The 13,365-nt window shown below is 48.4% G+C and overlaps 1 protein-coding gene across 1 annotated transcript in view; it reads right to left on the bottom strand.

Moving 5' to 3' along the window:
• Positions 1-13,365, bottom strand: part of clasp1a (cytoplasmic linker associated protein 1a) — a 55,076-nt gene that overhangs the window by 25,682 nt on the left and 16,029 nt on the right. Inside the window, exons 11-19 of the mRNA XM_081604836.1 lie at positions 11,998-12,090; positions 11,785-11,930; positions 6,784-6,919; positions 6,638-6,708; positions 5,834-5,893; positions 5,402-5,479; positions 5,160-5,327; positions 5,018-5,064; positions 4,762-4,932 (exon numbers count right to left, since the gene is read on the bottom strand). Coding sequence (XP_081460962.1) covers positions 4,762-4,932; positions 5,018-5,064; positions 5,160-5,327; positions 5,402-5,479; positions 5,834-5,893; positions 6,638-6,708; positions 6,784-6,919; positions 11,785-11,930; positions 11,998-12,090 — 970 coding nt within the window. The remainder of the gene's footprint in view (positions 1-4,761; positions 4,933-5,017; positions 5,065-5,159; positions 5,328-5,401; positions 5,480-5,833; positions 5,894-6,637; positions 6,709-6,783; positions 6,920-11,784; positions 11,931-11,997; positions 12,091-13,365) is intronic.

Raw genomic sequence — 13,365 nt, 5'->3', positions numbered from 1 at the left:
CCATTAATATCCACCAGGCAAAGAAAAGCCACCAATTACAGGAGAAACGCTAAAATCACTGGGAACCACTGGGAGAACCGCTCACCTGACCCACAGGAACCAAGACGAACCAGGAGGAACCAATAAGGACCAGGAGGAACCAATAAGGACCAGGAGGAACCAGGGGAACCAGAAGGAACCAATAAGGACCAGGAGGAACCAATAAGGACCAGGAGGAACCAGGGGAACCAGGAGGAACCAATAAGGACCAGGAGGAACCAGGGGGAACTAATAAGGACCAGGAGGAACCAATAAGGACCAGGAGGAACCAGGGGAACCAGGAGGAACCAATAAGGACCAGGAGGAACCAATAAGGACCAGGAGGAACCAATAAGGACCAGGAGGAACCAATAAGGACCAGGAGGAACCAGGGGAACCAGGAGGAACCAATAAGGACCAGGAGGAACCAGGAGGAACCAATAAGGACCAGGAGGAACCTGGGGAACCAATAAGGACCAGGAGGGACCAGGGGAACCAGGAGGAACCAATAAGGACCAGGAGGAACCAATAAGGACCAGGAGGAACCAGGGGAACCAGGAGGAACCAATAAGGACCAGGAGGAACCAGGAGGAACCAATAAGGACCAGGAGGAACCAGGGGAACCAATAAGGACCAGGAGGGACCAGGGGAACCAGGAGGAACCAATAAGGACCAGGAGGAACCAATAAGGACCAGGAGGAACCAGGGGAACCAGGAGGAACCAATAAGGACCAGGAGGAACCAATAAGGACCAGGAGGAACCAGGGGGAATCAGGAGGAACCAATAAGGACCAGGAGGAACCAGGGGAACCAATAAGGACCAGGAGGAACCAGGGGAACCAATAAGGACCAGGAGGGACCAGGGGAACCAGGAGGAACCAATAAGGACCAGGAGGAACCAATAAGGACCAGGAGGAACCAGGGGAACCAGGAGGAACCAATAAGGACCAGGAGGAACCAGGAGGAACCAATAAGGACCAGGAGGAACCTGGGGAACCAATAAGGACCAGGAGGGACCAGGGGAACCAGGAGGAACCAATAAGGACCAGGAGGAACCAATAAGGACCAGGAGGAACCAGGGGAACCAGGAGGAACCAATAAGGACCAGGAGGAACCAATAAGGACCAGGAGGAACCAATAAGGACCAGGAGGAACCAGGGGAACCAGGAGGAACCAATAAGGACCAGGAGGAACCAATAAGGACCAGGAGGAACCAATAAGGACCAGGAGGAACCAGGGGAACCAGGAGGAACCAATAAGGACCAGGAGGAACCAGGAGGAACCAATAAGGACCAGGAGGAACCAGGGGAACCAATAAGGACCAGGAGGGACCAGGGGAACCAGGAGGAACCAATAAGGACCAGGAGGAACCAATAAGGACCAGGAGGAACCAGGGGAACCAGGAGGAACCAATAAGGACCAGGAGGAACCAATAAGGACCAGGAGGAACCAGGGGGAATCAGGAGGAACCAATAAGGACCAGGAGGAACCAGGGGAACCAATAAGGACCAGGAGGGACCAGGGGAACCAGGAGGAACCAATAAGGACCAGGAGGAACCAATAAGGACCAGGAGGAACCAGGGGAACCAGGAGGAACCAATAAGGACCAGGAGGAACCAGGGGGAACCAATAAGGACCAGGGGGAACCAATAAGGACCAGGAGGAACCAGGGGGAACCAAGAAGAACCAGGAGGAACCAATAAGGACCAGGAGGAACCAGGGGAACCAGGAGGAACCAGGGGGAACCAATAAGGACCAGGAGGAACCAGGGGAACCAGGAGGAACCAATAAGGACCAGGAGGAACCAGGGGAACCAATAAGGACCAGGAGGAACCAGGGGGAACCAATAAGGACCAGGGGGAACCAGGGGTAAACCACTGGGATAGCTGATCCTGGTCCAGATTAGGAACCAGGACCAGAACCAGCTCAGCTCTGGAGCAGAGCTTCCATAGGCTTCAAAATAAAACCTCTGATCCTTTCAGACCAAGTAAAATTTTACGTATCTTTTCTCTTTCTTTCAGAAAAATGTAAATTGACTAATTATTTGAGAAGGACCTTGTTGCAGCAAACAGGAAGGGGCGGGACGGACCGCCGTCAGTTCAGACCTCATTAGGAAATGAGACTATTACACTCCGGAAGTGAAGGGGGCGCTATTTCCCATGTAATCTGTGGTCTCCCTTTTTCATTTTCTTTTGAAATCTGTGATATATTTTCACCTTTAGGAAGGAGTTTCTCTCTCAGCATGTATTTGAACTTCTTTCTCTTATTTACTTCAGCGTAGCTCACAGTTTTTAGCAAATTCTGTAGCTTTCTGTGAACTTCTAAATCTGCTCCTTAGTCACATCTTTTCGGGCCTGCTACTGCCTCTAGTGGCGTGGGGGTGGTAGCACAACTAATATAATTACATTACTAAATCAGATTACCACAACGTCTTTATTCTTTGTTATTAATTTTCTTTATTCTTTGTTATTAATTTTTTGTAAGGAGGTGGAGCTCATTAAATGACCTCAAAGTGGTTCCAGTTTCACTCAAGGGCCAACCTGTTGAAACTGTGACAAGGTTTGGGTCGTTCCTGGACAGTCAGCTCAAAACACTGAAAACACTGGCTACATTTTTATAAACTGTTCTCAGACACTATCTGTTAAGGAGACCCAGTGATCTTGGGTTAGCCAACTAGTGCTTGTGTTCAAGACGATGTTGAGTGTTTTAACTTTTCATCTCCTCGGCTGGTTTGCTCACATGAGCAACAGAATCTTTGAATGGCAGGTATAACAGCAGGTAAATGGTGGTGAAACCAAAAAGACTCTGTCTCCACTGTTTGCTGAAAGAACATGAAAGGAAAGAAACATTTCAGCAGGGAGCGTCCATCCTCGTTATTCATCAGTTTGACCCTCTGAGCTCATCAAGGCGCTACCGTTTGGTACCTGAGAACATCGATTAGACGTCATTTATTGATGGTGCAATAATTATTCTTAACCAAACTAAATAATATTTACCTTTAGCATGCCAACTTTTACTCCATGAACAAATGGTTGATATTGTGATTCTATGAATGAGCTTTATTGATCACTTTGGAGTTGAAGGAAAATTTCTCCATCATGGATTAAATGATGTTTCCATCTATTTTTTTTCTATGTTTTCTATGTATAAGACTCTGCCAACAAAAAGTCTCTCAGAATAATATATATGGCACAGTAAAAGCAATAATGTGACTTTTTACTTGTCCATTTACTTGTCTAATTTTTACAACCCTGGTTGTAACAACCAGATATGTTTTTCTTCTGTGAACCTAATTTATTTGTTTGTTATTGACTTTTGCTCAATTAAGTTTCTTATGGATACATTGTAAATGGTTTTCATTCTAGTTTATCATGTTGTTTTTCATGTTTCCTTATTTCTTTTATTCCTCCTATAACTGATGGAGATATAAAGCTATTATAATGTATAAATGTCTTGTTCAGGTCATTTAATTAGCTCTACATCGTTAAGAAAATAAAAAGTTATGGTGTTTTATTAGAGAATTTATCTTTTACGGTGCCAGTAATGCCGGAATTAATAGTAAATAAAAGACTTTGTGCTATTCTCAATTAGTGATGTAATTACATTAGTTCTGTTAGCATCGTCATGCTAAAGTTAAAAACTGTGAGCTGCGCTGAAGTGAATAAAAGAGAGAAGTCCAAATACATACTGAGAGTGAAAATCCTTCCTAAAGATGAAGATATATCACAGATTTCATAAGAAAATAAAAACGGGGGGCCACAGATAATATAGGAAATAGCGCCCCCTTCACTTCCGGAGTGCAATGGTCCCATTTCCAAATAAGGTCTGACTGACGGCGGTCCGTCCCGCCCCTTCACTGCAGCCAGGTGGACTTTAATTATTTTCCAAACTTTCCTTTCAATCCTCCCTTCCTGCAAAACAAGATGGCCGCCTTGGGCTGACATAACCCTGCACTACGGAAGCCCAAGAAGGACAAAGGAGAGAGAAAAACAACAGACTGTCCAAAGATGTAGTCTTTGATTAAGGACTAAAACTAATCACTGGCCCAGCCCTGATCAGACCATCCTACTGACAAGAACGCTGTCCAGGGTCAAAGGTCAGAACACTTCGGCTCATGCTGTACTCGCTCTGAGCGGCATCATGAATTTCAACAACCGATTAATCGATTGTTGAAATAATTATCAACTGACTAAACAGTCGGAGCCGTAATTAAACCAAACCTGGACAAACAATACAAACATTTTGTATTTAAGATAAAACATTCTGTGTAAATCTGTTCCAACCAAAGTCCTCTAGCAGCAGCTTTAGCTTCACTCGGTTCTGGAAAAGTCTCCTATTAATCAGCTATTAATCAATAACTGATTTCCAGATCAGCCGGTCGCTGAGCCGATGTTCAGGTCGGCCTGAGCGGTTCTGATTTTCAGCTGCAGATGATCAAACATTCACGAATTTTCTGATTTAAATAAAGAGTTAAATTATTTATTTCCATCTTTTACTGTATTTCCAGTGCACTTGGCTTAAGGGGTTAAAAGAAAAAACAGTTTTTTATCGGATTAATCATCTCAAATAATTGTCTTATGAACTGTCAGAATAATCAATTAATCATTGGAATCAATAGTCAGAATAATCGATTACTGAAATAATGACCAGTTTGGAATAAATGTGAGCGATCCATCCTCTGGGAAACCTTTAAATCAGTCAGTCAGTCCGACCCGTTACTTTTGCACAGCAGGACGGGTTTACCTAGCGAGGCGTAGGACCCCGGGGGCAGGGCGGCAGCGCCGCCGAACGGCGAGGAGGCCGGGACGCCTCCCAGGCGGGACCTGGCGCTGGAGGCGGCGTTGACGTCGATGTCGCTACGGGAACGCTGCAGGGAGCCCGGCGCGGCCGACGCCCTGGAGCCCGCCAGCTTACCTGGACGGGGACAGACAGGAGACACTGGACCGGAGCCCGCTGGACCCGACACGGTTCTGGACGGGCTCGGCCCAAACACACTTACTTCTGGTGATGCTGCCTCCGATGACGCTCTTCACAGACAGAGGTCGGCTGGAACAAAGCAGAGAACGTTTGGAGTCATCCTGCAGGAAGGCTAGCAGAACCAGAACCAGAACCAGAACCAGAACCAGAACCGCCGGTCTTACTTGAGGCTCTCCTGCGAGGATGAGGAGGAGCGGTCGGACTGCGGCAGCGACACGACGCTGTCGGAGCTCTTCAGGTGCGACTGCAGCGCCTTCTGATAGGTGGCCTCCAGCGCCTGGAACAGAAGCTCCGCCTCCCGGCTGTAGTGGCCATGGAAACCCCAGTAGCACCTGCAACGGGACAGACAGGTGAGTCGGAAGCCGCTCCCGCCGCCGGCATCGCAGTATGAGGCGGAGACGCGTACTTCCTGGCGATGGAGCGGGCCTCGGAGTCGGCATCGTGGATTCCCTTCCGGACAGTCTCAGTGAGGACGGCCACGTGTCTGGGGCGAGACGGAAACATGAGGACAGGGAGACGAGCGCTGCTGGTTCCCACGGCGACACTCGAGGAATGAGCTCGCTCCCTGGGGTTCCCTCCCGCTTTTAATGCCTCCCCTCCCGTGGCCATGGTAACAGGAGTGGAAGCCGCCTCGCGCCTGGAAGATGATGAAGACTCACCCGGCATCCATCAATCACCTCGGCTCATCAGGAGCTTAGCGAGCCGACGCCTAGCCGCCTCAAATGTCACCATGGGAGGGAGGGGAGGGGGCGGTACAAGCTCCCCCCTCCCCTCAATCAGACCCCCTTCCTCTCCCCCATCCATGCAGCCCTGGTCCCGTAGCCGAGGCAGAACTCACCTCTCCAGGGTCGACGTGTGCCACTCCTGCAGCAGGAGGTCCAGGAACTCATAGCAGCGCCTGTTGGCACAGAAGAAGAGAAGAGCAGAGCGGCCATGTTGGACCAGTTCCAGACTATAGTCTTGCTCAAAATTTCTAAAACGTAACTTCCTTTTATCTTCACCGCAGACACATAAGATGAATGAGAGTTAGCAGCAATGAGAGCAGAATCATACAATGTTCTTACTGCTGACGGCTACAGATGTTTGTGACCACTCTGCTCTCCAGTAACACAGCTATGCTAGCATTAGCAGCTAGTATATGCTAACAGCTAGCATGCCGCGTTGCACCTGAATGTTTGTGACATCATAGCGTTTGGTCCTTTGATTTTAAAGAGCGCGTAGCTGAGCAACCGCGAGGGCCAATGAGAAGCTCATTACTCCCTAGCGTTAGCTTCGCAGAGGCTAATGACTAGCATGTCTAGGCTGGTCAGTCCCTGGATTACTCTTATTCCTCTGCCCTGCAGCAACACAGCTATGCTAGCATTAGCAGCTAGTACATGCTAACAGCTAGCACGCCTGTGACTTGTACTTTCTTCTTCAAAGGAATCATTACGATGGTTGAACTCTGTATACCTCAGACACATTGATGGATGCTCTGCTTACTGCAGCCTGACGCCACCAGGAGCTGAAGTTGGTGTCTGAATGAAGCTTCCAGTAAGACTGAAAAGCCATTCCTCCTATTTTAAACTCTGTCCCTGGTATCCATGGAAACTTTCGCCTGGTTTCCATGGCTACCAGGGACAGGCCACGGAGAAGCTCTTACCTCCTGACAGCCACAGACTTGGAGCTGCAGTTGCTGGTGATGATGGGGATGAGGCGAGGGTAGTGGGTGTGCTGGAAGAGAACCACAGGTGTTAGTGTCCACGTCCCTTGAAAGGACTGAGACGTCCCACTGGGGCGGAGTCTCACCCTGAGGATGAGGCGGATGGCGGCCATTCCGGACGTGGCCATGACCTTGGCGCTGTTTGGTACCAGGTTGAGCAGAGTTGGCATCACGCTCTCCGCTCCGTGGTCAAACTTGTTCCGCAGGACGGAGGACAGATGTCTGGTGGACACGGAGACGAGGTTAAAGACCCGGCTCCTTTCTGTCCATCTGGGACAAGCTGGACGGTACCGGCCGACCCACTGCTGCAGAACAGTGTTGGAGGAACCAGAAACCAGAGAACCAGCAGACCAGTTGAGGAGCTCATTCTGGTTCCAGGCCATCTGCTTATTGAACGTTTCTTTGGTTCCTCAATTCAGGCTGTGCTCTGAAAGCTCAGGCCTGAAAAGCTGGTTCGGTTCGGTCCGGCCTGTGACGGCCTCAGGTGGTACCAGAACCCATTTAGCTCTGATTCATTCATCAAGCAGCTGCTCTTTAGCTGCAGACCTGCTCGGTTCCACCTCATCTGGGTTCAATTAGAATCTGGGTGATGGATCGAAGTTTCACAGCCAGGCAGAACCGGTTCTGAAGCAAACAGAAACCTAATCAGTTCCAGACCCGGTTAATGTCAGAGCTGCCAGGAAGGCAATCAGGAGGGAATTAATGACGCCTGAGGACCATTAATCAGAGGCCTCCTGCAGCGAGGCCTTCTTAAAGGGCCAGAGGCGTTTTAACGGGTTCTTAAAGGGCCAGAGTCATTTTAACGGGTTCTTAAAGGGCCAGAGGCGTTTTAACGGGTTCTTAAAGGGCCAGAGGCGTTTTAACGGGTTCTTAAAGGGCCAGAGTCATTTTAACGGGTTCTTAAAGGGCCAGAGTCATTTTAACGGGTTCTTAAAGGGCCAGAGGCGTTTTAACGGGTTCTTAAAGGGCCAGAGTCATTTTAACGGGTTCTTAAAGGGCCAGAGGCGTTTTAACGGGTTCTTAAAGGGCCAGAGTCATTTTAACGGGTTCTTAAAGGGCCAGAGGCGTTTTAACGGGTTCTTAAAGGGCCAGAGTCATTTTAACGGGTTCTTAAAGGGCCAGAGTCATTTTAACGGGTTCTTAAAGGGCCAGAGTCATTTTAACGGGTTCTTAAAGGGCCAGAGGCGTTTTAACGGGTTCTTAAAGGGCCAGAGGCGTTTTAACGGGTTCCTTAAAGGGCCAGAGGCGTTTTAACGGGTTCCTTAAAGGGCCAGAGGCGTTTTAACGTCTTCTTAAAGGGCCAGAGTCGTTTTAACGTCTTCTTAAAGGGCCAGAGGCGTTTTAACGGGGTCTTAAAGGGCCAGAGGCGTTTTAACGGGTTCTTAAAGGGCCAGAGGCGTTTTAACGGGTTCTTAAAGGGCCAGAGTCATTTTAACGGGTTCTTAAAGGGCCAGAGGCGTTTTAACGGGTTCTTAAAGGGCCAGAGTCATTTTAACGGGTTCTTAAAGGGCCAGAGTCATTTTAACGGGTTCTTAAAGGGCCAGAGTCATTTTAACGGGTTCTTAAAGGGCCAGAGGCGTTTTAACGGGTTCTTAAAGGGCCAGAGGCGTTTTAACGGGTTCCTTAAAGGGCCAGAGGCGTTTTAACGGGTTCCTTAAAGGGCCAGAGGCGTTTTAACGTCTTCTTAAAGGGCCAGAGTCGTTTTAACGTCTTCTTAAAGGGCCAGAGGCGTTTTAACGGGTTCTTAAAGGGCCAGAGGCGTTTTAACGGGTTCTTAAAGGGCCAGAGGCGTTTTTACGTCTTCTTAAAGGGCCAGAGGCATTTTAACGGGTTCTTAAAGGGCCAGAGGCGTTTTAACGTCTTCTTAAAGGGCCAGAGTCGTTTTAACGTCTTCTTAAAGGGCCAGAGGCGTTTTAACGGGTTCTTAAAGGGCCAGAGGCGTTTTAACGGGTTCTTAAAGGGCCAGAGTCATTTTAACGGGTTCTTAAAGGGCCAGAGGCGTTTTAACGGGTTCTTAAAGGGCCAGAGTCATTTTAACGGGTTCTTAAAGGGCCAGAGGCGTTTTAACGGGTTCTTAAAGGGCCAGAGTCATTTTAACGGGTTCTTAAAGGGCCAGAGTCATTTTAACGGGTTCTTAAAGGGCCAGAGGCGTTTTAACGGGTTCTTAAAGGGCCAGAGTCATTTTAACGGGTTCTTAAAGGGCCAGAGGCGTTTTAACGGGTTCTTAAAGGGCCAGAGGCGTTTTAACGGGTTCCTTAAAGGGCCAGAGGCGTTTTAACGGGTTCCTTAAAGGGCCAGAGGCGTTTTAACGTCTTCTTAAAGGGCCAGAGTCGTTTTAACGTCTTCTTAAAGGGCCAGAGGCGTTTTAACGGGGTCTTAAAGGGCCAGAGGCGTTTTAACGGGTTCTTAAAGGGCCAGAGGCGTTTTAACGGGTTCTTAAAGGGCCAGAGTCATTTTAACGGGTTCTTAAAGGGCCAGAGGCGTTTTAACGGGTTCTTAAAGGGCCAGAGTCATTTTAACGGGTTCTTAAAGGGCCAGAGTCATTTTAACGGGTTCTTAAAGGGCCAGAGTCATTTTAACGGGTTCTTAAAGGGCCAGAGGCGTTTTAACGGGTTCTTAAAGGGCCAGAGGCGTTTTAACGGGTTCCTTAAAGGGCCAGAGGCGTTTTAACGGGTTCCTTAAAGGGCCAGAGGCGTTTTAACGTCTTCTTAAAGGGCCAGAGTCATTTTAACGGGTTCTTAAAGGGCCAGAGGCGTTTTAACGGGTTCTTAAAGGGCCAGAGTCATTTTAACGGGTTCTTAAAGGGCCAGAGTCATTTTAACGGGTTCTTAAAGGGCCAGAGGCGTTTTAACGGGTTCTTAAAGGGCCAGAGTCATTTTAACGGGTTCTTAAAGGGCCAGAGGCGTTTTAACGGGTTCTTAAAGGGCCAGAGGCGTTTTAACGGGTTCCTTAAAGGGCCAGAGGCGTTTTAACGGGTTCCTTAAAGGGCCAGAGGCGTTTTAACGTCTTCTTAAAGGGCCAGAGTCGTTTTAACGTCTTCTTAAAGGGCCAGAGGCGTTTTAACGGGGTCTTAAAGGGCCAGAGGCGTTTTAACGGGTTCTTAAAGGGCCAGAGGCGTTTTAACGGGTTCTTAAAGGGCCAGAGTCATTTTAACGGGTTCTTAAAGGGCCAGAGGCGTTTTAACGGGTTCTTAAAGGGCCAGAGTCATTTTAACGGGTTCTTAAAGGGCCAGAGTCATTTTAACGGGTTCTTAAAGGGCCAGAGTCATTTTAACGGGTTCTTAAAGGGCCAGAGGCGTTTTAACGGGTTCTTAAAGGGCCAGAGGCGTTTTAACGGGTTCCTTAAAGGGCCAGAGGCGTTTTAACGGGTTCCTTAAAGGGCCAGAGGCGTTTTAACGTCTTCTTAAAGGGCCAGAGTCGTTTTAACGTCTTCTTAAAGGGCCAGAGGCGTTTTAACGGGTTCTTAAAGGGCCAGAGGCGTTTTAACGGGTTCTTAAAGGGCCAGAGGCGTTTTTACGTCTTCTTAAAGGGCCAGAGGCATTTTAACGGGTTCTTAAAGGGCCAGAGGCGTTTTAACGTCTTCTTAAAGGGCCAGAGTCGTTTTAACGTCTTCTTAAAGGGCCAGAGGCGTTTTAACGGGTTCTTAAAGGGCCAGAGGCGTTTTAACGGGTTCCTTAAAGGGCCAGAGGCGTTTTAACGTCTTCTTAAAGGGCCAGAGGCGTTTTAACGGGTTCTTAAAGGGCCAGAGGCGTTTTAACGGGTTCTTAAAGGGCCAGAGGCATTTTAACGTCTTCTTAAAGGGCCAGAGGTGTTTTAACAGGTTCTTAAAGGGCCAGAGGCGTTTTAACGTCTTCTTAAAGGGCCAGAGTCGTTTTAACGTCTTCTTAAAGGGCCAGAGGCGTTTTAACGGGTTCTTAAAGGGCCAGAGGCGTTTTAACGTCTTCTTAAAGGGCCAGAGGCGTTTTAACGGGTTCTTAAAGGGCCAGAGGTATTTTAACAGGTTCTTAAAGGGCCAGAGGCGTTTTAACGGGTTCTTAAAGGGCCAGAGGCATTTTAACAGGTTCTTAAAGGGCCAGAGGCGTTTTAACGGATTCTTAAAGGGCCAGAGGTATTTTAACGTCTTCTTAAAGGGCCAGAGGCGTTTTAACGGGTTCTTAAAGGGCCAGAGGCGTTTTAACAGGTTCTTAAAGGGCCAGAGGCGTTTTAACGGGTTCTTAAAGGGCCAGAGGCGTTTTAACAGGTTCTTAAAGGGCCAGAGGCGTTTTAACGGGTTCTTAAAGGGCCAGAGGCATTTTAACGTCTTCTTAAAGGGCCAGAGGCGTTTTAACAGGTTCTTAAAGGGCCAGAGGTATTTTAACAGGTTCTTAAAGGGCCAGAGGCATTTTAACGTCTTCTTCAAGGGCCAGAGGCGTTTTAACGAGTTCTTAAAGGGCCAGAGGCGTTTTAATGAGATCTTAAAGGGCCAGAGGCGTTTTAATGGGTTCTTAAAGGGCCAGAGGCGTTTTAACAGGTTATTAAAGGGCCAGAGGCGTTTTAACAGGTTCTTAAAGGGCCAGAGGCGTTTTAACGGGTTCTTAAAGGGCCAGAGGCCTTTTAACGTCTTCTTAAAGGGCCAGAGTCGTTTTAACGGGTTCTTAAAGGGCCAGAGGCGTTTTAACGGGTTCTTAAAGGGCCAGAGGCATTTTAACGTCTTCTTAAAGGGCCAGAGGCGTTTTAACGGGTTCTTAAAGGGCCAGAGGCGTTTTAACGGGTTCTTAAAGGGCCAGAGTCATTTTAACGGGTTCTTAAAGGGCCAGAGGCGTTTTAACGGGTTCTTAAAGGGCCAGAGGCGTTTTAACGGGTTCTTAAAGGGCCAGAGGCATTTTAACGTCTTCTTAAAGGGCCAGAGTTGTTTTAACGAGTTCTTAAAGGGCCAGAGGCGTTTTAACGAGTTCTTAAAGGGCCAGAGGCGTTTTAACAGGTTCTTAAAGGGCCAGAGGCGTTTTAACGGGTTCTTAAAGGGCCAGAGGCATTTTAACGCCTTCTTAAAGGGCCAGAGGCATTTTAACAGGCTCTTAAAGGGCCAGAGGCGTTTTAGCAGCGTCTCACCCCAGCGTGATGCAGGCTTCTCGGACCACCTGGGAGCGCAGGTCTTTGGCCGACAGCTTCAGCGGCGCTTCCAGCAGCCGCAGCTGGTGCGGGAAGCCTTCGTGGTCCAGCGCTCCGGCCAGGACAAGAGAACGGACCTTCTTGAGCTGCAACAGAACACAAGAGTCAGCCGGGCTCATCGGTGGGCGGCCTGGCGGAGGTCGGAGGACATACCGCCACCACGCGCTGCTCCCAGTCGTGTTTGTCGTCAGACAGAACCTCTCGGATCTTGGTCAGCTGGTCCTCCAGCTCCCTGTTGGAGTAGAACTGCACACCAAGCACAACCCAGTCAGAGCGGCTCTCCTGCCAAAGTTTTCACTTCCACGCATCGACCTCTGCCGACCCATCTCCTTCTAGACCAGTGGTTCTTAACCTTTTATGAGGTACCGAACCCCCTAGTTGCATATGCGCATTCAGCGAACCCTTCTTATTCCAACTCCCCCCATGGACACACAAAATACTTTGCGGTATTCAGATTTAGTAATGTAATTATATTAGCTGTGTTACCACCCCCTCACCACTAGAGGCAGTAGCAACCCCGAAAAGATGCAGATTTAGACTATAGAATTTGGTAAAAACGGTGAGTTTTGCTGAAGTAATTAAAGACAAAAGTTCAAATCCATGCTGAGAGTGGATCTCCTTCAATCAGGGCTCCTCCGCAGCTCTGATTGGCTAAGCAATGTAACGTGATCCTCTGATTGGCTAAGCAATGTAACCTGATCCTCTGATTGGCTAAGCAATGTAACCTGATCCTCTGATTGGCTAACCAATGTAACGTGATCCTCTGATTGGCTAACCAATGTAACGTGATCCTCTGATTGGCTAAGCAATGTAACCTGATCCTCTGATTGGCTCAGCAATGTAACCTGATCCTCTGATTGGCTAAGCAATGTAACGTGATCCTCTGATTGGCTCAGCAATGTAACCTGATCCTCTGATTGGCTAACCAATGTAACGTGATCCTCTGATTGGCTAACCAATGTAACGTGATCCTCTGATTGGCTAAGCAATGTAACGTGATCCTCTGATTGGCTAAGCAATGTAACCTGATCCTCTGATTGGCTAACCAATGTAACGTGATCCTCTGATTGGCTAACTAATGTAACGTGATCCTCTGATTGGCTAACCAATGTAACGTGATCCTCTGATTGGCTAACCAATGTAACGTGATCCTCTGATTGGCTAAGCAATGTAACGTGATCCTCTGATTGGCTAACCAATGTAACGTGATCCTCTGATTGGCTAACCAATGTAACGTGATCCTCTGATTGGCTAACCAATGTAACGTGATCCTCTGATTGGCTAACCAATGTAACGTGATCCTCTGATTGGCTAAGCAATGTAACGTGATCCTCTGATTGGCTAACCAATGTAACGTGATCCTCTGATTGGCTAAGCAATGTAACGTGATCCTCTGATTGGCTAACCAATGTAACGTGATCCTCTGATTGGCTAACCAATGTAACGTGATCCTCTGCAGCAAGTGATGGCAAAGCGGGGCGTCATCACGACTTTACACAAGTGTGTCTTTACCTCCGCGGT

Source organism: Poecilia reticulata, chromosome 2 (assembly GCF_904066995.2).
Source record: "Poecilia reticulata chromosome 2, P_reticulata-male-v2, whole genome shotgun sequence".
In the NCBI taxonomy this organism is placed as follows: Eukaryota; Metazoa; Chordata; class Actinopteri; order Cyprinodontiformes; family Poeciliidae; genus Poecilia; species Poecilia reticulata.
This window is presented reverse-complemented; position numbering and strand designations above follow the sequence as displayed.